Below are 23,940 nucleotides of genomic sequence, written 5' to 3'. Positions count from 1 at the left end.
GTGTTAAAGGCCTCTTTGAAAAGATAAGGAAAGTTCACACTTTCAGGTTAATGCATCTGGTATCAGAGCTCTTGCTTTTGTGTCAGTTTGAGAGCTTAATGTCTGAATTGGAGATAATAAAACATATATACTGACAAAGAAAATTTATAAAATCAAAATAACACCTAAACAATGCAAGCAACTCGTTTCTCCATACAGGAGGCGTCTTGAAGCCGCCATTACCAACAAAGGCTTTTGTACGAAGTATTAAATAAATTTCAGTAAGCGTGTTCAATACTTTTTGCCTGTCATTAAATTTTATTACACAAAACTTCATTTCTGAACTTTTTTATTTTGTTTTCTTTATATGTATGGATTACCTGGGTTGTTACAGTCATTTGGTGAAAACTTCATGCCCACAGCACCATTACATATTCACTGCGAAAAATGGTGATGTGTTCAATACTTATTTTTCCCGCTGTATATACTGACAAACAGCTGGCATGTGACGTTAGAAAGATAACAAGAATCATGGAACAAGTTTTCTATGTATCCAAATATACGTGTGTGTCTTAGGAATGCTACTCATTATATATACTTATATACTGCAAATACTATTGCCACTGTGAAGCATGGTTTTGGCAGCATGAAGTTTCATTTGCAGAGATTAGAAAACTGGTCAGGGCAAATTGCCTTCTAGCTGTACAACGACCTTAAATATTACAGCCATCGTTTCACTGGAGTAGTTCAACAACCAGAACCTGAATGCATTAAGATGCCCAAGTCAAAGCCCAGACCCTTAAATTAACCCTTTCAAACATTAATCCCAACTAAGTTTAAATGCTAAACCTAATATACTTGATAACTGTAAAATTTCAGTGGGGTGAATTCTTATGCAATACACCATAGGGTGCTTATACTGTAGAGTATGCTATACTCCAAAAATCCCTGTTATTTTTAGCATCTCAGTAGTTCTCAGGCTCTCGGTGTACATTTTGTTAGCAAAACACATTCATATCATACATTTTCATAGCTCACGTGAAAATGCTAAAATACCTTTGACTGCATCACAGTCATTTATATGATTTATGTACATTATACTGTATTATGATTAAGAAAAAAATAGCATCTAGTTGCATAAAGATAGCAGCTTTAACTGGTTACATATACAGAGTTAAACATATATAGTGCTTATAGAAAAAAAATAGATTTTTTTTCTTTTTTAGATTATAAAAAAGCCTCGTTGGGTGTAATAAGAACACAAGCATTAGGATAACTGGATTACGTTCTTGCTGAGACTACTACATTACAGAGACAAGACCCCTGGAAATAAATCATTACCGTAAGGTTAAAAGAAGGAGTAAGACATATTCGTGTAACATTATACTGGAGGGAGAGTACATTCATGCATTTTAGGAAAAGAAAAGGGAGGAATGTAAAAACAAGCATGTGATCTGGCATCAAGCACTCGAGGCAACATGTAGAGCTTCTGCTGATCGGTCAGTACGGGTCAAGCTTTATCCGTCTGTGCAAGCAACAAGTAAACACCATCCCACAGATCTGAAGAAAAAAAAAACCCACACAGATGAAATATGTATATATATAAAGTTGCATAATAATAATTTTGCACTGGCATCACAGAAGCCCATAGATGAATATATGTGGTATATATTCTAGAGAAGCATTGTACTGTACTGAGCACGAGAAAATGCTGTTAGTTTTTGACTTCAAGGTCAAGTGCTAAGAAGAAATTCATCGATGGGCATCAGGATTTAGGATACAGTAAGTGATTGGATGCATAACCACAAGTGAAAAAAAGAAGTTCCAGCATCATTCTTAAGCCAAATTATTTTGAGCATTTTAAGAGTGAATAGTTAATAGTTATTATTTTAACTATAAGTGTATGTAGTTGTATTTGTAGAAGAAGCTCTTTATAGAAGCATCTGATAAAGAGATTGAGCAGCATCCAGTTACTATGGAAACCGAGGTGTAAAGCAGCCCTTATGGCAGCAGTTCTGCATTCGGGTCAATTAGCATGTGTGGGAGTGTGTAACTATTCACGTGCATGTGTTTAAAGAGTTAGACTTGTAATGACTATTAAAATCACAGAGAGAGAGGGAGAGAGAGAGAGAGAGAGAGAGAGAGAGAGAGAGAGAGAGCGAGAGAGAGAGTAAACAGCTTGTGTGTAAACATTCATTTTAATTTTTTTTTACATATTTGGGTTTATGAGGCACAATAAATAATATCTGGAGAGTAAAATCTGACGATCTGCATAAAAGAGATTGAAAGGTACGACATTACTCACTATAAATCCTATTTCCTATCAAATGTATACAATGCCATCTATATAGAACAGAATAAAAAATAGAATATAAAACAATAACATAATAATAATTAAATAAAAACACCAGGAGATAAGCATGTCTTAGCTAATAGGTCTTAATTTTATTTATTTATTTAATTTTATTTAATTTAATGTATTTTTTAGGATAGAGAGGCTTTGCACAGGCTGCATCCTAGAGTACTATAGTGGACAGTTATTTCTATGAAAATAAGTAAATCTCTTTCTAGCAATAAAACAGAACCAAAAAGGAAACCTGAAAATCTAAAATCAAATTTGAGTAAAACAAAAAATAAAAGAAATAAATAAATGAATAAATAAATAAATAAACAAACAAACTAAATTAATTAATTAATTTCCTTAAGACGGATGCATCTATTCTTACGTAATGGTGTGAGGAATTGTGTGGAGCTGCCTATCATCCTCACAGCCACACAAGCTACAAGTGAATTACCCATAATAAATTTCCCCTCAGTGTAAATATACATGTGAAAGCATGTGTGCTTGGTGAAAATGTGTGATAGAGAAGTATTCGAAGTCTTTTCCCACTTTGTGCATGGGATAAACTTTAATGCCACAACAGAACAGACCTGTATAAACTGGTCACCCAGATAAATATGGGTTCCCTTTGGAGTCTGGTACTTCTTAATATTTCTTCCTCATATCGTCTTGAGGAGTTTAACCTTGCTGGCCCAAGTGTTTGTATTTATGCTCCTGTACCACACCTACTACTTGTATTTTCATTAGTTGTGATGTTTGTGTTTTTAGTTTTTTTTTCTGTTTGTAAAATAATAAGGATAATGTGTAATTTTATCATAATAATGATTGTCAAAAAAAATAAATAAATAAATAAATAAAAAATCCCATTTATTTTGAATTATTGTACTAAGATTGAATTGAATTAGAATTGGGTGATTGACTTCTATGATTTGTTAGCTCATAGTTTTAATAAAAAAACAAAAACAAACGTCAGACACCAAAGATGTCTTGGACTTTGCATACCCACGATCTTCCACTTAGTCTATAAGTTTTAGGTCATGTTATGTGCAATCTGACACTAAGAAGCAGTCACGCTTTAAAGCAACATGGCAGAATGATATGAGAGCTACCTTCAGCGCTACAGAAGGCGAGAGAGAGAGAGAGAGAGAGAGAGAGAGAGAGAGAGAGAGAGAGAGAGAGAGAGAGAGAGAGAGAGAGAGATGGATGAGGGAACATTACAGGCTTTAATTTACCCATAAAAGGGAAGTTGCAAATAATTAATGAAAGGTAAAATCGGTCAAGTTTTTTTTTTGTGTGTGTGTAAGATAATCTCTTAAAAGCATCAGAAGGAAAAAAGGCTCAGAAAGGAAAGAGTGGAGACAAACGCTCTACATACATAATGGTGCAGTGTATCCTATATCAGATAAACAGCGTATTCTATTTCACCATCAATTTTCAACAAAACAAAATATATGAAATTGGATAAAGAATGACAAGTCGACCATCTAACAATACTTTCAATGTCTCATTTTGTCTTTAAATTGAAATATAACTGTGGTAAATAGAGTAGTGCCTCACTATGAAGAGTTTCTGGCAACAGATACAGAATTTATACTGGCTAAAATATCCTGAAATCTGTCCATCACACCCGTAAGTGCTTCTGGAAAAGCTTTCCACAAGATGTTGGAGTGTGGCTGTGGGGATTTGCTCATTCAGCCATAAAGCTTTAGTGAGTTATGGGTGTGGAGGTTTGGCACGTAGATGACATTCCTGTTCATCGAGTGGGGTTCACTGGGGTTGAGTTCAGGGCTCTGTGAAGGATAAGTGAGTTCTTCCACACTGACTTGCTTTGTGCGCAGATGCATTGTCATCCTGGAGCAGGTTCGTGCCTTTAATCTCCAGTAAAGGGAAATCTGAATGTGACAGCATTAATAACATTCCAGTCAAGTTCCAAATTTTTGCCACGGTTATTAAAAATGTTAAATGTTCAAATAAAAAAAGACCATGTTACTTCAGTTGCTCATATTCCAGATTTTCAAAAATGATTTTTTTTTCTACAGTAGAGCATTCTTGGTGATCTACCTAACACACGGCTCCTGCTCACTTATTGGCTGAAAAGATTGTCTTTTAAACTTTATTTGACACTAGGTGTTGACCTTTTTGGTACTGTGTCTGCTCCTGATCTCTGGGAAAGTTCACATCTGTGCCACAAAGGTAACATTTTAGAAAGTGTATTGGTGAAGTTTCTATATTAATTTATATCATATATTAAGCTCATGAATATACCTGCAATGGCTTACACACTTAGATACAAGTGTGTGATGTTGATGTTTTCAAATAAAAAACAGTCATATATTTGTATATATCTATGATTAGAACTTAAGGGATGAAGAAGGAAGAGAAGCCATGCAGTGTGGTCTGCATACTGACTGAGCCTGGTTACGTGCAAGCAGCAGAACAAGCATTTTCTGTACTCATATTCGGAAAGCACAGCCACGATGAGGTGATGACAACATGCTGTATTAACATGCATGATGCACTTATACAGTACACACATGTGAGGGCACACACACACACACGGCAGACCTTCCGCCCACATGGCTGTTGAGGAGCCAGATAGCGGGACTGATCATTCAAACATCAGAGAAGTCTTCTTCCTCTTCTTTATAAAGCAGATAAATAAAGCAGGCAGTCAACAGTGCTCCTGCTAACTACAGAACCAACACACACATACAAAGAGCGAGAGAGTGAGTGAGAGAGAGAGAGAGAGAGAGAGAGAGAGAGAGAGAGAGAGGGCAAGAGACAGAGAAAGAGAGAGAGAGAGAGAGAGGGAGAGAGAAAGGGAGAGGGAGAGGGAGAGAGAGAGAGAGAGAGAGACATAAGACAAATAATTAAAATACATAAATGTTAATTGAATGAAATGTATATGATTATCAGCTTATTAAATATTACTGAGGAAAGAGAAAATACTACTTTACACATATACAGAGAAAGAGAGAGGGCAAGAGACAGACAGACAGACAGACACAGACAGAGAGAGAGAGAGAGAGAGAGAGAGAGAGAGAGAGAGAGAGAGAGAGAGAGAGAGAGTATTGAAACACAATGTTCACTGAATCACAAATGTGTCATATTTCTGAGAAATAACACACATACACATAAAATACACATAAACAGACAACATATATATTAGTATCTCCATCTGAAATTAAACATTAGCCAGATCACCTTCACGCCCACTCGTCCTGTTTTTACACAATTATTCCTACAGAGCACTTGACCTCTGTGCAGCAATACCATCTGTTTATTAAAATAATAATAACAGCTCGCTGAAGAGCACCAATTTAATTATTGCACTGACTCGAGAGGTGCTTCTGCCCACTTTGAGTTTAACTTATGAGTTTATTTATTTCCTGTAAAATGATTTCAACAGTAGATTCTTAAAACAGTTAAAGGTTTCCACTGTGATTTGTCAGTCACGTGACACACTGGTGCATGTGGCTCAAGGACATGAACAGTGCTACTGCAGTTAGCTGAGCATCCTCGTTCCTGATGTATTAAGAACTGATTGTTGCCTCCTTATGAGCAAAACAAAATTGTATTTTTCATGTAGTGTCATGTAACAGCCATGTGAAAAAAATCCATGCATGAATTCAATATCATCATATTAGACAGTTTTGGAAGCTGATAACTAAATACACAGTTCAAGGAACATTTTATTTTTTTCATTTTCTACCGCTTATCCGAACTACCTCGGGTCACGGGGAGCCTGTGCCTATCTCAGGCGGCATTGGGCATCAAAGCAGGATACACCCTGGAAGGAGTGCCAACCCATCGCAGGGCACACACACTCTCATACACTCACGCAATCACACACTATGGACAATTTTCCAGAGATGCCAGTCAACCTACCATGCATGTCTTTGGACCAGGGGAGGAAACCGGAGTACCCGGAGGAAACCCCCGAGGCACAGGGAGAACATGCAAACTCCACACACACAAGGCGGAGGCGGAAATCGAACCCCCAACCCTGGAGGTGTGAGGCAAACGTGCTAACCACTAAGCCACCGTGCCCCCCATTTGAATTATTTCAGAAAGGTATTTAACATCTTAGGTTTCACATTTAATCATAAGCATTTCATCAAAAAGAGTTTAGTATGTTCAATTATTTTTAGTTATTCAACTCCATTTAAGGTGTCCCTTTATCTACCTTCTGCCCTCCTAAGTGCCATTTAGATCCGAAGATACATTTTTTCCCACTGAAATTGCTTTATTTTAGGATTTCCCTTTTTTTCTTTGATTTGTTTTCTTAGTTCCACTACAAACCATAAAAATTCAACCCATCAAGTATGTTAATAAATTGTATATATTTATACAGACAGCTGCTCACAAATAAAAAAAAAATTGTGAAAAGCCCAATTTATTGTCCATTATTGTCACAGGGTCACTTAACAATATCATTCCACACCACCAGAGGGTCCTAACACCATTTCCGGTGCAATATATATTTTTTTTTAATTACTCATTGCAAAGTCTTGCCCACTTACAAGCATACTGTCTGCGATCCTGAGCCATTTGTCCGAATAATTTAAAAAGACAAAAATGTCTATTGCTTTATTCTATTTGTTGTGTTTTTTTGTTAAAGATTATTTGTATATCACATGTTCAGGTGTACAGTTTGTCTGAGATATGATTCACAACCTGTTCATCCTCAATTAACCATTCAGTAAGACATTGTGCCATGTGAATTGGGCGGGGTCATCTTTGAAGAGACCACTCCCACCGGGATAAAATTGTTTCATCAGAAGATAAAGATAAGTAGCCAGTTGAACATTTATTTATTTGCAGTAACCTCCATTGAACAAATGAGCAAAACCATGCCAGTAAAATAAATATATAAATGCTTCCTTAATATAAAAAGCACTTTTTCCCTTTAATTTTCGACCTGTCTGTACTTACAGTACATGTTAATAATGATCATGTGTGTACACACATCTTGAGATATATAACTTTAAGGGAATAAACCTGCCATATTTTCAACATGTCAGAGAGAATTCATATAATGCAATCTGAATCGAAAAGAAACAAGTGCCTGGGTTTATATAATGGGAAACAGATCAATAGCACCCAACACACTGACAGTGGAGCATAAGACTAAACTTGGAAGTCCTCTCTCTGTTCGTGCGATAGCGAGGGATCTGTCAATACTGCCTAATCGAGGTCTGAGGTAAAAATAGTCTTCCATTTTAGACTGACCCACAGATCTAGGTAACAGTCCATTTTAGTCGTCACTTAAACATCAGATCAATGTTCAAGTGCCTTATTGTTCTGTGTTGAATCAATGGTTCAGTGTAGTTTCAAGGTTGAGGTGGCATTATTCTAAACCTTACAGCCATTTTACCTGCTCAATATAAAAGGTCCTGAAAGAAACTGACATGTGCCACGTCGATGCTTAAATTACAGTTAACTTCGTCTTTGTCTGGTCATGAAAATCTGTCAGTTATTTATAATATAAATTCAGCCATTTTTAGCTAAAACCACTTTATTATATATGTAGAAGAGGACCTTTTTCTTAACTATAATTAAATAACAGTTAAGAACATAATATTCCCATGCTGAATTTACCTGAATTAAATCATGGTTATTACTTGTCAGTATCACATAGTTGGTTATAACATGACATCTGATTCCATATCACCAAGCTATTTAAAGTAAAATAACAAAAGAAGAAGGAAAAGAAGAACCACTGCAAAGGATGGATGGATGGATGGATGGATAGATGGATGGATAGATGGATGGATAGATGGATGGATAGATGGATGGAAGGAAGGAAGGCAGGAAGGAAGGAAGGATGGATGGATGAATTGATAGATAACATTAAAGAACCTCTTGACATATATTTGCATTTAATCATGTGCAACATTCTAGAACACTATTAAACTTAAAGTGTCCACTATCCACTATCACAAGTCCACCAATCTGCCACTGCGGGGACCGTGAACAAGTCTTTTTAAGACCTTTTTAAGACCATTTAAATAAAAAATTAATACCTATTTCACATCCCTACCAGCAAAGAAAAACAAAATCCTTGAACTTGTGTTCATTTATTTTTCAAATGTGGAATGGGTAAAAGATAAGCCAAGCAGTGTGAAAAATAAAAACATTTCAGTAGGCCACAAGAAAGTTTGCCGAACAATGTTAAGTTGTTTTTTAACATGAGCTAACTACTTATTCCATGCTGGGAATATGGGGAACTGAGAGGGGGAACCCCTGAACAATAAACATCGAAAATCAGAACTCAACAATAAATTAAATTAAATTAAGAAACACAGTTGGTGTGAACCCAAAAGCTGTGCGCAGATCCACTCTAGTTGCGGCCATAGCTGGAGGGTCTGCAGCGCTAGCAGCAAGCTGGCTAACATTAGCTCCTGTTGCCGCTTCAGGCACATTAGCAGATAGCTGGCTAAAATTAGTTGGTTGAAACACGCAGGCGATGGAAGGAGTTTGTTTTTGTCCATTGAGAGCGTTTATGTGCTCGGACGACTTGGCATGAGACTCTAATGCATTCATTACCATTGTACCTAACTGAATCCTTTTTTTTGCATATGGTGCAAAACGCCTCAAAAACGTTGTCCACTGGTTTTAACCAATGACGAAGAGTTTTTATCCAGCCACGCTTCATTAAATTTACATTTCCCCATAACCTCAGAATGAAATTGGTAGCTAGCTAACGTAAAAACAAACTTTAAAAATATAACTGCGTGCGTCAGTCAACCTTTCCTGTGGAATGCTGAGATTTTCATTGATTTCTCGCGCTTCTCCTTTGCTTGTTGTGTTGTGTTATAGTCTACGGCTGTGGTGTCGTAGCACGTGATCTTCCTTTACTAAAGGTATCGCGTGTTCGCAGTATTTTGTACGGTGACCCGGGGCTGCGTTGCATTCTCAATTATTGGTTCCGCCACTCTTTTATACTACGTCATTTAATCAAAATAATCGTGGTTGACAAATTAAACTTTTGAGGAAAATTACAATATGGAGAAGTTACATACAGCACAATTTTTAAGACCCAGACATCAAAATTCAAGACTTTTTAAAGACTTTTTAAGGTATTATTTCCAAATTAATAAATTCAATGCTTTTAAGACTTTAAGACCCCGCGGGAACCCTGTAAATAAATGTAAATCCAATTTCCTGTGAATAAACTGTTACCATAGAACAGTCCACCATCTTCTCACCAATCAGAATTGAGAATTTCTCATAGCTATGGTATTAAAGCAGGTATAAGCAAAAATATCTTCTAATAAGTTAAATTAGATAATAAGTAACAGCTCGGACAATCAGAAAGATATAGAGCTCTAATAACCAAGGCATTACCTGTAGACAGGCCACGCCGATCCCGACAGCACCGATGATGAGCAGGTGGTCAGCCAGGAACTGCTCCAGCTTAGAAATACAGCCACCCTGCAAGACACAAGAGCAATTTAAACTTCACAGAACAGCCACAAATACCATGCTGCGCTTGTGCTCTGCTGTTGAGAGCAGGTCACCTTCACCCACATGCCAGATTTAATTTCTGTGCAGACTACACTGTTTTCTAAAAGCTTGGCACCATGTTTGTCTGTTCAGTCAGACGGAAGCTAAAACCTTCATCAGAAAAAAACTGCAAAAACTTAAAGGCTTTATTATCTAAAACCCCTTATGAAAACCTTTTGTACTTCCTTGCTTTGCCAAACTAATCAGTCAAGTCAATATATTGACAATAGGTCAAAACCTAATGACAAAAATTAGTTTATATACGCTTAATAACTTTCTAATTGCTGCTGGTTAAAAAGACACCACCTCAGAAACAACACACAGAGTTAACGGTAATGAACAAGCAAGCTAACATTAGCTACAGTAAAAACATGTCCTGCAAATTATGAAAACAACTAGGATTGGATAAAATGCACATCAAATTTAAACATATATAAAAATAAAAATAAAAATATACACACCGAAAGTGATGAGGCATGGGAATTTAGTTTATCCAGTTAGTTGTCTTTTAGCTAGCTAGCTACTGTAGTCACACGTCTAGCTAACTACCAAGGGTTTTAGAACATGTCAAGAAGAAATAAACTCTGCTGTCCTTTACAAACAGTCTAAATTTTTCCCCTTAACGGAAACGTTTGTACTAGTAGTAATTTAGCTAAGTGGTAAATATCAATTATGGGTAGCCATTGATGAATTAATAGCCAAATAATGACAATTTCCCTCTCTTATGTTAACATTTATGTTACAAATGTTCAGTTTCACTTCTAAAGCATATTATTCAGTTACAACAGTTAAACCATTTGGAAAGCCATGCATTCATGAGTAATAACAGTAAGGCTCGATCTGCTAACAGGTCCTGAATGTTAGGGAGTTCAAATATTTACTTTTTGTCATCTGGCATTACAAGATTTAATTAAGTTAACAGATTTTGATGTATGACTTCACCCCTCTATAAAATCTCACCCGAAGGGACTAATCAGATTGTGGACTGATATTGTAATGTAATGTACTGTATATGGCTCACTGGGGAGTTAGCTCTAGCATTAGCACCTTCCTGTCAGCCCAGAGAGAATTTCTATAATGTCAATATGAGCAGCTGCTAGACTTATAGCTGTACTTTCTTCATTCACACCTTCCCCAAGTGGCATATTAAAAGAATTATAATTATTAAGAGTCCCAGTGCTGGTTACATCTTTACCTCATTTAAAATAACTTACGCGAGTCTGTGGGAACGAGACCAAGATTCACGCAACACCCACCTCCACTTTGTAGATGTTAGAAGGGTGGTCTCGCCGGCCACAGACATGGGTCACCGTTTTGCAGCAACTGTCAGGAACCACTCTGTTTTCAGATTCTGGGGACTGGATGTACACGCTGTTCTGCCAGTCCAAGGAGTTGTTGCTTCCACAGCACTTAAACTGCAGTGTGAAAGGTGTTAGGGCACATTATTCTCAATAATAGCTGCTCTAACAGTAGTGGTTCCACCGGTGAAATGGAAATTGACTAAACTGACATTTTCAATCAGTATAAACAAACTAATTATTTTATTAAGTAAGTCTGATAGGAAATGAGTCAGGACACTGTTGACCTTCAGTGTGATATGTTTCCCCCTCTGTTGATAACTTTACACAGAATTTTTGTGGTTGACGATAACACCTTAAAATTTTAGATGCATATGAACAAGCACTTGGGGCATCTCAGAGAGCAGAAATGCATTTATAATCAGAATTTAATTTCTTAATAAGGTTTTAAAAAAAGAAAAATCATACAGTTGTCATCAATGATCAAAGTTTGCAAAGCATGTACAGGATCTCATTTTTGGAAAGGGTTAATGTCATGTAGGTCATCAGCAGCAGCAGCAGCAATAATGTCAGGTGAACTTCAGCAACATTAAAATAGCAGCAGAAATACTTGTCGTTCCCTGTATATGAAATTGGGGTATAAGTCTTTATTATAGCCACATATACATTACAGCGGAATTCTTTTCTTTGCATAACCCAACTGAGGAGGTTGAGGTCAAAGCTCAGGGGCAGCTATGATACAGCACCCCTGGAGTAGGGAGGGTTAAGGGCCTTGCACAATTTCCCAACAATGGCAGCTTGGCAGCGCTGGGACTTGAACCCTAACTTTATAGTCAACAAACTAGAGCCTTAACCACTTGAGCCACCACTGCCCCAAGCCACTACTGCCCCTGAGCCACCACTGCCCCATATGACAACAATCTCATATTTTTCACAATAATGGGAATTGTGTAACGTGGCTTTATGAAATAACAAAACATCCAGCTCGCTTACAGTAACTCACCCCAAACCATGTTGCCAAATTTGTTAAAATTTTATGAGACCAAAGTAGTACCATTTGGGATATTTCTAACAGACCGCTTATGACCCAAAGACCACCATACCATTGCTAAAGCATGGTGGTGGCAGCATTAATGTTAGGTTTTGCGGATGTTTCTATTCAGCTGGGACTGGAGCTCTAGTCAAGATACCGGGAATTATTTGATAGTTCCAAATACCAAACTATTTCTGGCACGAAACCTGCAGGCTTCTGTTAGGCAGCTAAAAATAAAGGAAAGATAAAATCCCAAAGCACAAACCCAAATGAATAAATCAATGGCTTGAGTAGATGAAGATGAAAGTTCACAGGAAATCCACTCCACTCCATAAACAATCCAAAGGGATCTAGAGCATTTTTGGACGGTAGAGCAGAATAATTCGGACAAAACAAGATGTGCTAAGGAATTAGACTCTTACCCAAATCTACTGTATTCCAAGGAAAAGGTGCTTTTAAGTATTAGATTACATTTTTCACCAGAACGGTGTTGGTTGTTATATCACAAAAGCAATTTTTCATATTCACTGTACATAAATTGCTGCTTTGTAAGAAGAACAAACACTTTGGGAAATTGCTGTTATAGAAAGATAGAAACAGTAATTTGGCTTTGATTTTAAAATTTCAATGTCTAATTGTTTACTTGAGGAATTGAGTATTATTTTAATAATCAGAACGGGATAATGTGCCTGTCTTAGTGCAAGTGTAATTTAAATGAACTCAGTGACTAAGTGCCTCAGTCATCCCACGCACTGTTGGAAACAACAAAAAACCGGAGACTGACGTTTTCATATTCTGAAAAAAAAAAATGTTCATGTGATGGTTAAAAATAGAGAATGCTGATAGCTGTGTTTCCTTTCACAGTGTCTCTTTCCTTTTCTGTGTAGAAATCTGCTCACTTGATGCACAGACTACACTCAAGCATGAATTTGAAGAATTTGTCAAATAAGATCTGAGAAATTTTTACTATCTTAAACCTGATATTGTTCCTTAAAAATAACTCATTTAAACAAATATTATTTACTAACTACCATCATTAATATTATTATATTAATGTGTAAATATATATATATATATATATATATATATATATATATATATATATATATATATATATATATATATATATATATATATATATATATATATATATAATAATGTTATATGACTTTGAGTATATTTAATATATTATTTAAAAATAAAATTATATAATACAATTCCAGTAAGAACTTTTCTTGTAGGAATCACTGATTCCTTGTTTAATTCATTTTGTCAGTAAACAAAATTATATAAATAAGAAATATATAAAAACTGACAATGGAAAAGCTGTATTGTTCCTGTTTATCAAATGTTAGATTTTATGTTGACATGACCTTGTTCTAATTGCTGTTAACTGAATGACCACACTGACTCTGCATAAGCATCATTATATACTCATCCTTACATAATACTAGTATACTAATACTATCTGTGTAAAAAAAAAAATACTTTCCCCATGCAAAGTTTTAAATTATGACCCTATGTCCTGGTGGTCAGGATTTTAATGTGGAGTGTCTTACGTCTTGCTGCAGGCTGTCCACAGCCTGAGTGATGCCCTCCTTCCCTGGCTGAGCGTAGTTCTTCGTCATTGTCGTACTCAGATGCTGCTTCAGCTCCTCGCTCAACTGAGAGAAAGTGAGGAGAGATGAAGACAAATAAATGAGGGATGTTTCAAATAAAATACAAGAAGAGTGTGAGACTTTTGTGAGAGGGTATGATGATTGGGAAAAGAAGAGTTGCAGTCGGTAAAAGAGCGATCTGAAATCCTCATGAGAAGCCATTTGTGATGCTGTATGATGTTGAAATGTTTGCTGTAACTGTAAGCAATACTTAAACTACAGAAACATGCTGTGAGTTGTGATTTAACAAGAAGTCTTGTACACTATTCTATGCTGTTTTGTAGTATAAATAGAGTGAGTACATTAATATGTATGGCATTTGGCTGAGGCCCTTATCAGAGAGATTTAGGTTTGTATCACATTTATACACCTGAACAACTGAGGGCTTTGCTCTGGGGCCCAGCAGTGGCAGCTTGGTGGACCTGGGATTAAAACTCATAACCTTCTGATTGGTAGTCCAACACCTTGAGCAATGGGCTACCACATCCCCCAGTGTAGTATTTACACATTAGAATTCCAACAAGCAGAAGTGCACTTCAGGTTCCTGGGTGATGCACTTATTAAAAAAAATAATAAAATGTAAATGGCCAAGAATATTTGAGCCATCAAATTTGAGTGTGTGTGTATCTTTGCATGTTTGAGTGAGTTTGTGTGTGTTTGCATGTTTGTGTGTGTATGTGCGTCTTTTTGCACGTTTGAGTTAGTGTGCTTTTTTGTATGTTTGAGTGAGTGTGTGTCTTTTCGCATGTTTGTTTGTGTGTGTGTGTGTGTGTGTGTGTGTGTGTGTGAGACTCACCTTTTGATAATACACATATGCTAGAACTCCAGCAACAAGCTCAATCAGGAAGATCACTAGCAAGCAGGAGAAATACTGCAGGAGGACAAGAGCCAAGACATTAGTTGAATTAATAATTAAAGACTAAATTATTAATTCAATAAGCTCAATAATGAAACTATAGGGGCTGAGAAGCACATTATATCACAATGTCTCACTTACACCATATGAAGATTGATGAACTTCACGGTGAACTTCAATACCTACACACACTTCCAGACAGATATCCAGCTGCATTCATGATTTCTAATGAAGTGCTTCAAGTTCCTAATGATCTACTTAGTTCAGGTCCTGTAACCTACAAACCGGGTTGTTTACTCTAGTCTACACGAGCCAGACTTTTAAAATGTCTGAGACTTATACAACATAGAGAAACATGACATGTACTTGTAATAATGAAATGTACACAAAAGGTGACAAGAATATTTTTGTTTGTTAGCTAAATGAAACAATCTGCATTAATTAGCAACGTAAAATCACCTACAGGCTGTAAACTCCTCTTCAGCACTACTACCAGTGCCTTGTCTTTTACTGTCTCCTTGACCATCACTTACGTGCCTATGCACTCCCAGGACCATGCAAAATGTATGAGGCATCTTTTAGTCAGGCATTATCTTCATTTTCATCTACACTAGTTGTGTAATGAGTCTGTCTGTGTTTCTGTCCTGTTTCTGTCTGCTGTCTTTTCCTGTGGTTAATTGTTTTGTTCGTTCTGACACGAGGTTGGACAAAGGCGAGTGAGGATCCAAATGCAGTTTTAGATTTTACTTAAACCAAAACAAGAAACAGGTAATACAAACAAGCAAACAAACAGGCAGGCAGGCAAAACCGAGCAGAATACAGAGCAGACAGGAGACTGGAACATCCACAACATACATACATACAAGCACAATGCAATAACGACCAACAAAAGGGAAGTGAACACACAGAGTATAAATAACAGACAAGAACCAATCACAGAGCAGAACCAATTAGAGACAAAGACAAGACACCTGAAGGAGAGAAGGAGTACAATTAATGTCCATGGAAACCAAAGAGTGGGCGGAGCAAACAATTAACCACAGGAAAAGACAGCAGACAGAAACAGGACAGAAACACAGACAGACTCATTACAAGTTGTGAGACAAACCGTAAAAAAAAAAATTATACCCATTTGTCTTTTCACTTTTAATTTGTTCCTAAGTGAAGTGTAAACTCTGAAATAATGACATCACTATATCAAAAGAAATCACAGTTTCATGACTGACTGAACAACTGAAATAGGGTCAGTTTTGCAATTTGTCAAAAGTTTAGGTTTCTAGAAGCTATAAAGTTAATAGGGATTACTCGTCTACATGAAAGCCAAGTTATAGCACAACAATCATACAAAATTCAGCTATTTATAAAGAGGGTCACGTGAATTTACTGTTGCCGATGCTTTAATAGCATTTTATGCTACACTATAGGTCTTTGAGCTGCTTGCAAGTTCGAACTCTATAAACATGCACAATTCATCTCATACTGATTTATAAGAATTTATGATAATACTAATATAGATTTATGAAATCAAAAGCGTTGTTGTTGTTTTGTTTTATTTTTAATGCAAATACTCATTGCATGTATATAACTTTATAACATAGTACTTTATAATATCTCATTTACGAGTAAAATGATTCTCTCATGGAAAAGTGCTGCCAGTGTTTATTCGGGTTTTACCGTGTTACCTGTTGTTAAGATTTTCCACAGCACAGAATGGTTTGCTGCTCAAAGGAGAATTATCTGGCTGTTCTGGGTACATATGGATTTTACACTGAAATGAGGGATAAGTGAAGGGGAATAATAGACGTGATGAAGCCTCGGCTTTAACAGTCCGTTATAAATCGTTTTCTAACTTAATACATGCAATGTTCCATCACAATTTAGTACTAAGGCAACTGTTTGACTAAATAATTTCAATACTTGCTTTTTAGATTTTCTTTTTTTGTGCTAATAATTTTTGCACCCATCAAATTCTGGTATTTGTCAAACACATTTTTTAAACATTATAAGCGCATGTTAGAAACACACAATAAAGTGTATGGTGTGTAAGGGATGAAGAGTTCTCATTAGCGTGATTGACAGAGTGATTGACAGAAAGGAAAAACAAACAAACAGAACACAATCACTGTCAGCGTCAATGTCAAAAGAACAGCTGGCACAAACATAGATAAACAAACACACACACACACACACACACACACACACACACACACACACACATTTAGATGGCTGAGGATAATTCCCGTCAGCAAGACAGGAGGCATAACGTTTACAGGGGCAAACTCAAGGCCAGTCATTACAGTGCTGTACAGCTGCTCGCTCTCTCTAAGCTGTGACCAGTGTGATGGTGATTGTGCATGTGGGTGTGTGTTTCTGTTTTTATGATTAGATGTAAGGGAAAGACAGTATGAGATGTTTCCTTTTAAGGTAAGCAGAATGTTAAATACACACATAGAGTTTTACATCACGCTTACGGAGAAGTTAATCAAGCTGCCGTAATTAAGCACGCAATCTAAACGGCGCAAAAGAAAGAATGAGATACATCTTATGTTGGCACCGTTTCTTCCCTGACTGTCATGCAATACAGAGAGGGTCAGCTATAAATAGAACAGCTGTAATAGCTACGTAGTCACATCCAATTTCTCTTGCTTTAAAAAATGGAGGAGAGTGGGACGTGTGTCGGCTCATTTGTCACACAGTCATGCTCAGAATCAGCAGCAGGCCGTCAGATAATGGTCAGGAAGATAACGACTAACAAGACATGTAATTACATGATTTATCAGTTTGTTTTTTTTACCAGTCATGTTAGTGATTAATAGCTTTAGATGCTGGACATGAGTGACCAGTGGTGTGGGATCTGTAAGTGTGAGTGTACCGCAGACAGGAGGCTCCTCTGCTCTCGGATGACAGCACAGCAGCCCAGGAATCCTGTGACCATGACCAAGCCGCCGGCCAGCAAGAGGATGTAGGCTGACACGGCGAATGTGCTGGAGGCCAGTAGGCTTAAATAATCTCCTTTATCAATCAAAGTCCAGATTCCCACCCCCATCACGGCCCCTCCCCCCATCTGAGAGAGAGAATGAGAGAGAGAGAAAGGGAGAAAGGGAGAGAGAGAGAGAGAAAGAGAGAGAGAGAGAGAGAGAGAGAGAGAGAGATGAGATATCTTTTAATTAACAAAAAACAATTTAGTCGTTCCATCAAAATGCCCATTTTCTCAATTTCTTCCAAAATGTAGGATATCACACACATCTTTCACTATATAGACAAAAATGACATTTTTGACATCACACACAAAAAAAAACATTTGTGATATATTCACAACATGCTTGTCATGAATCTCAAAGTTTTCTGAGTCATTTCTTGATGTAAAATGTACTAATGAAACTACATCGCACTTCTCACCTGCAACTCAAATCTGTTACACAAACAAGTAAAACTGTTAAAACCTTTGAGATAAGCAAAACATTTAAGTAATAAAACATTATGGGGCGTACTGTTACAGAACATTTACGCTAATCGTAAAAAATAAATGATGTAGAATTGCTGCTTTTTCTGGACCAGAGTTTTGTTGCATTATACCATAGAAGTGTTTTATGTGTATATCCAAAAAAAATAAATAAATACATATGTATGTGTTTATTGAAATATTCCACAAAACATTTTTGGTATCTGTTTTGTTAGAAATAAATGATGTACTGTATAAATCTGCTGTCTAGCTTCGGTGTTAGTTATTATTATAGAAATGATAAATATTTTTATAATCGTGTATTTTGTCTAGCAGCTGATTACATTAATACAATAATCAAACTTCAGACCAGATCAGTACAGAGACTTTAGCAGCCGTGTGGTGGAATCAATGTTATTGAGTTATATTAAAATAAAAATAGTAGTTACTTTTTCCACTTAAACATTTTCCTTCTTTCCTTAAACGCAAAATACACTTTTTATCCTAAATTTGTTTATACATTATTGTGTGTGTTTTAATATACATAATCATATAAATATATATATATATATATATATATATATATATATATATATATATATATATATATATATATATATATATATTTTTTTTTTTTTTTTATTTAATTGGCTAGGCTAGCAAAATAAATAGAAAAATTAAATGTAATAACTAACTAACTAACTAAATAACTTAATAAATTAATTAATTCCCAATAAATAAATAACTATTAAACAAAATAAATGAAGGAATGAGTGAATAAATTAACACCCAATTACAATAATAATTATAAATACATAACTTCAATAAATAAACAGCAAGAACAACTAAACAAATAAACCTAAATAAATAAATAAATGCTTAATAGAGCTGTTAAAAAAATAAAATTATCTGCACACTGCATCTTCAAACTCTAGTTAAATCTGAACATTCACTTCTAATCTTTCTTTCTTAGCCCACCCTCTATCAGTCATCATAATAGCTCAAGGAAGTTCCAGTGAACTCTCCCACATTCCAGCCCTCCATTCCCTTTCCTTCTGAATCCAAACAAAAGCCCCAGCAGAATCAGACCCCACCCTCCGGGGACATCTGCCTGATGAGCTACCCCACATACCACTCTGCCCACTTCAACTGCTGAAGCCAGCTTTGTTTCAGACTAAAAAAAAGAAAACATCTGTGTTCTCTAGTTTCCTAGTTCCCTGGAGAGGCTCAGAGTTTAACAGAGTGAACAAAATATTACACACAATAACCGCAGCTCAAGATTTAGATTAATGTGCTCTTTCTAATGCAGTATAGTTTCTATAGTAACAGCTCATTCGCAAGGACATGTATGACAAACGCTCGCCAAAATCCATGACTAATAATTCAAACATAAATTACTTTAAAAGATTGTTATTTAACAAGACATATCATTGTTGATACGCTGAAGCTTCCTCTAATAAGACCTTTATTTTATTGTTATGGAAGGTGTAACAGAGAAGTAACTGACAATATGAGGTATTTTGTCTCTTATTAACTTTAATATATATTGATAGAATGTAAATAATAACTTATCCCACAGACGTTTCACAATAACGTCATAAAAACTGAAACAGAATAAAATATACTAATAAAATTATAATAAAAATACCAAAAAATACTAAAATATATTATACAAAAAAGTTTAATTACACAAGGAGAAAAGGAAAAATATAGGAAGACGGATTCTTCGGAAAATTAATAAAATAATATTAATGAATTAAAACAATTTCCATTGCTGTTGTAAATGTTTTAAAAAACATTTCTGAATGAGCTTCAGTGATGTGTGTTTTCTTACAAAGCTAACCCTAGCTTAAAGTAACACCTAAACATGTTTTTTATTTTTTGTTTACACACCACCGAACCACTCATATGTGAAATTTATAAGGAAGAACTGTTCCATTTCATTCCCTGAGCGTAGCTGCTCACTGCTTGCTCGACAGCCTGTTCTTGATGCTGTCAAATTTCCCTGAGGATCAGCGACAAAGTGATTTCAGTCTATAGATATATTTGTATGACAATCTCAGGGAATCAATACACAACACAGACACACACTTGAAGGTGTTAAGAATTCATACCAAGGTTAGCTTTTTGCCGTTAGCTTTAAAACAAATCTACAAACAAATCTGACTCTAGAGGGTGCTGTTCTGGTTCATGTGCTGCTGAGCTGCCTGATCAGAAGCCAGAAATGCTGGCAGGCAGAGAGGAACTGAGAGCTGAGAGGTGGTGGGAAAATAAAAGACTGACTTGTATGTCTGCCCCCACATCGCTACTGACAATGACTCACACACATACATAAACATACGCTCAACCTCCCTCCCATTCAATTTAAAAGTGATTTCTCTTCATCAAAGGGGCTTTTGTGAACCATAACGGCTTGACTGAGCTCTATTATTAATCATTCACTGTTTAAGAATAACCTACACACACACCTGAGTCTCACCAACATTGATTTGATTTTGTAAAGTCTTTATTTTCATTTTCTCTGACTCTAGTTTTAGCCCCCAGGTCAAACTCTCACACTTTTTCCTTAAACACTGAAATGCATAAAGACAGACACACCACACACACTCTACGCTCACTCCAGACTCACCCAGAACAGGAAGTTGAAGACAAAGAGAAGGTACTTGAGACAGACTGTCACCCAGTCATCCTGTTCATCCTTATACATGCTCCCCATCTTTTCCTGCTGAACAAAAGGGTTACGCAGGTCACATTAAAGCTTATTATGTATGGCTACATGATGATAGCGGCAAGTGTTGGAATGATTGCCATTCGTTTTATAAATTACAATGATTTAACAAAATTGGAAACAGAATGCATTTGTTTTTGTTTTGTTCTGTTTTTTTTTTTTCATTTTAAATCAACTGAATTATTATTATTACTGTATTATTACATATATATACACAATATACATATTTCTGTTCCTTTATCATTTCAGTCAACTTTGTGAAACGTTACATTAGTCACATTAACTTTGATTTTAAAAGCTAAATATAAGCAACAATAACAAATAAATGTGTGAATAATAAGAGAATGATACTTCACATCGACTAAAGACATAAACCTGTATTTTTATCATTTATAAAGTCGTATTTCAAGAAGGAAAGCTGTTATGAAGGAATTCTGCCAGGCAGAAAACTGACACAACACCTCATGAAGTGAGTTTAGGCTGCTTATATATTTCACAATGAAATCACGCTTTTAAAAAACATTCCTGAAATTTACATTCACTCATCAATGATACAGAATTGTTCAGTATTACAATCAAAACACACCTAACTATAGAGCTAATGTATTATTTGAAGTAGAATTAAGGACAAAGCTGCGTAGTGATAATTAGAAGAAGAAAAAGAAGACACATTTATTATTACATTATTACATTATTACATTACAGAACAGTGGAATTCTCTCAGCTTTAGATGTTGGGCTCTGAGCACAGGATCAGCCATCATATGGGGCCCTTGGGGCAGGATAATGGCCTTGCTCAAGGGCCCAACAGTGGCTTTAACCCTTATCTTGGGATCAGTGGCTTGAACTTTGACCAACTGTGCCATCAGTACCCCAAAATTAATAAGCACTATATAAATAAAATGTAATTAAAATGCAAGACTAATACAGAACTGAAGGAAAGGGGCAGAAAAAAACAACAGCACCAGGAGGCTGATGACTGGATTGAGTTTTTTTTTTTAAAGTGGAAAGACAGCAGTCAAACTGCTCGTTTCTGTGACATGTTAATTGCTAGCTGTGGCCCATGAATTGCCAGCGTACACAAGTGACAAAGACTATCTGAGGGCTGAGCATGAAAACAACATGTGTCAAAACAACAGGCAAATAATGGCCCCTGAAATAAGCATGCTTGGGGAGAAGTGGTCAAAAATATACACCAAAAAAACACCCAAATCCGCACAGCTGGTTCAGGAACAGAGGACAGAACAAATACAAGATAACACTGGCCTCAGGTTTGCTTATTGCTGCTAGGTGTATTTATTATTTACTTCAGATGTATGTACAGGATGTGTCAAGAGGAAATGGATCCATTAGAGGGCTAAATGATGGAGAACTATTCCCTTATCTCTGAGGTGCTTCATCAGGAGATTTTATTTTATATAATAAATACAAATGAACATTAAATAGTCCAGAAAATTAACAACCTTATCCCAGAGGTTTAATGATGATTAACAGAAAGCTACAATGTGAACAGCTGGATGTACTGGTTAGACAGCAGCACAAGTGGGACCATTGATCAATTCAATACTATCTATATAATCCTGATGTCATTTGATAGCCATATTGGTGCCATTCCCTGGTGCATGGAAGCCACGGAAGGCTGCTGGACCAGACAACAATCCTACCAGGGTGCTCCGGGAATGTGCAGAACAGCTAGCGGATGTCTTTACTGACACCTTCAACATTTCCCTGAGCAACGCCGTTGTTCCTACGTGCCTCAAGTCGACCACCATTGTCCCCGTCCCAAAGAAGTCTACAGTGTCCTGCCTCAATGACTACTGTCCCGTCGCACTCACACCCATTGTTATGAAGTGCTTCGAGAAGCTCGTCATGAAGCACGTCAAGACCATGCTACCACCTTCACTGGACCCCCTACAGTTCGCATATCGTCCAAACCGCTCCACAGATGATGCCATTGCCACAGCCCTCCATTTAGCCCTCATCCAACTGGACAATAAAAACACTTATGTATGAATGCTGTTCATAGACTTTAGTTCAGCATTCAATACAATCATCCCTCAGCACCTGATTGGGAAGTTGAGCCTGCTGGGACTAAACACCTCTGTCTGCAACTGGATCCTGGATTTCCTGACTGGGAGACCTCAGTCAGTCCGGATCAGTCCTGACTCAGGACTGTGCAGCAATGCACAGATTGAACTATATCATCAAGTTTGCCGATGACACGACTGTGGTGGGTCTCATCAGCAAGGACGATGAGTCAGCATACAGGGAGGAGGTGCAACATCTAACTACCTGGTGTAGGGCCAACAACCTGTCTCTGAATGTTCATAAAACTATAGAGATGGTTGTTGACTTCAGAAGAGCACAGAGAGATCACTCTCCGCTGAACATCGACGGATCATCGGTAGAGATCATCAAGAGCACCAAATTTCTTGGTGTTCATCTAGCGGAGAACCTCACCTGGTCACTCAACACCAGTTCCATTACCAAAGACAGCAGCGTCTCTACTTCCTACGAAGGCTGAGAAAGGCACATCTCCCACCCCCCATCCTGACCATGTTCTACAGAGAGACCACTGAGAGCATTCTGAGCAGCTGCATCACTGTCGGGCTTGGGAACTGTACGATCTCGGATCGCAAGACCCTGCAGCGGATAGTGAGGACAGCGGAGAAGATCATTGGAGTCTCTCTTCCCTCTATCATGGACACTTACACCACATGCTGCATCCGCAAAACCAACAGCATTGTGTATGACCCCACACACCGCTCACACACACTCTACACCCTCCTGCCGTCTGGAAAAAGGTGCCGAAGCATTCGGGCCCTAACGACCAGACTGTGTAACAGTTTCTTCTCACAAGCCATCAGACTTAACTGGACTGAACTGTATTGAGCACAACATACACACACATCATCTGTATGGACTGTACAGATTTACACTAAATACACACAGTTCCAATATACATCCATCAACCTGTTTACATGCTGCTTACATCCATCAAACTGTTTAAATGCTGTTTTGCACTTTTTTACTTTTTTGCTCTTTGCACACACTGTCTAATCATTTTTGTCGTTTTGCACATACTGTACAATATTTC

At 36.9% G+C, this 23,940-nt stretch overlaps 1 protein-coding gene across 4 annotated transcripts in view; it reads right to left on the bottom strand.

The window, feature by feature from the left end:
* Nucleotides 1-311: 311 nt before the first annotated feature.
* tspan11 (tetraspanin 11) overlaps nt 312-23,940 on the bottom strand; it is a 26,275-nt gene continuing 2,646 nt past the window's right edge. Inside the window, exons 2-9 of one of the 4 annotated variants that reach the window (XR_009649724.1) lie at nt 20,746-20,841; nt 17,547-17,738; nt 14,615-14,689; nt 13,720-13,824; nt 11,086-11,244; nt 9,671-9,757; nt 4,855-5,010; nt 312-1,539 (exon numbers count right to left, since the gene is read on the bottom strand). Coding sequence is in view for 3 of the 4 variants with exons in the window: in XM_060889941.1 (XP_060745924.1) it covers nt 4,933-5,010; nt 9,671-9,757; nt 11,086-11,244; nt 13,720-13,824; nt 14,615-14,689; nt 17,547-17,738; nt 20,746-20,832 (783 nt within the window). In the remaining variant the exon portion in view is untranslated. The remainder of the gene's footprint in view (nt 1,540-4,854; nt 5,011-9,670; nt 9,758-11,085; nt 11,245-13,719; nt 13,825-14,614; nt 14,690-17,546; nt 17,739-20,745; nt 20,842-23,940) is intronic. The other 3 variants (XM_060889941.1, XM_060889942.1, XM_060889945.1) reach the window with 3 other exon arrangements.

This window comes from Tachysurus vachellii, chromosome 16 (assembly GCF_030014155.1).
Source record: "Tachysurus vachellii isolate PV-2020 chromosome 16, HZAU_Pvac_v1, whole genome shotgun sequence".
NCBI lineage: Eukaryota > Metazoa > Chordata > Actinopteri > Siluriformes > Bagridae > Tachysurus > Tachysurus vachellii.
This window is presented reverse-complemented; position numbering and strand designations above follow the sequence as displayed.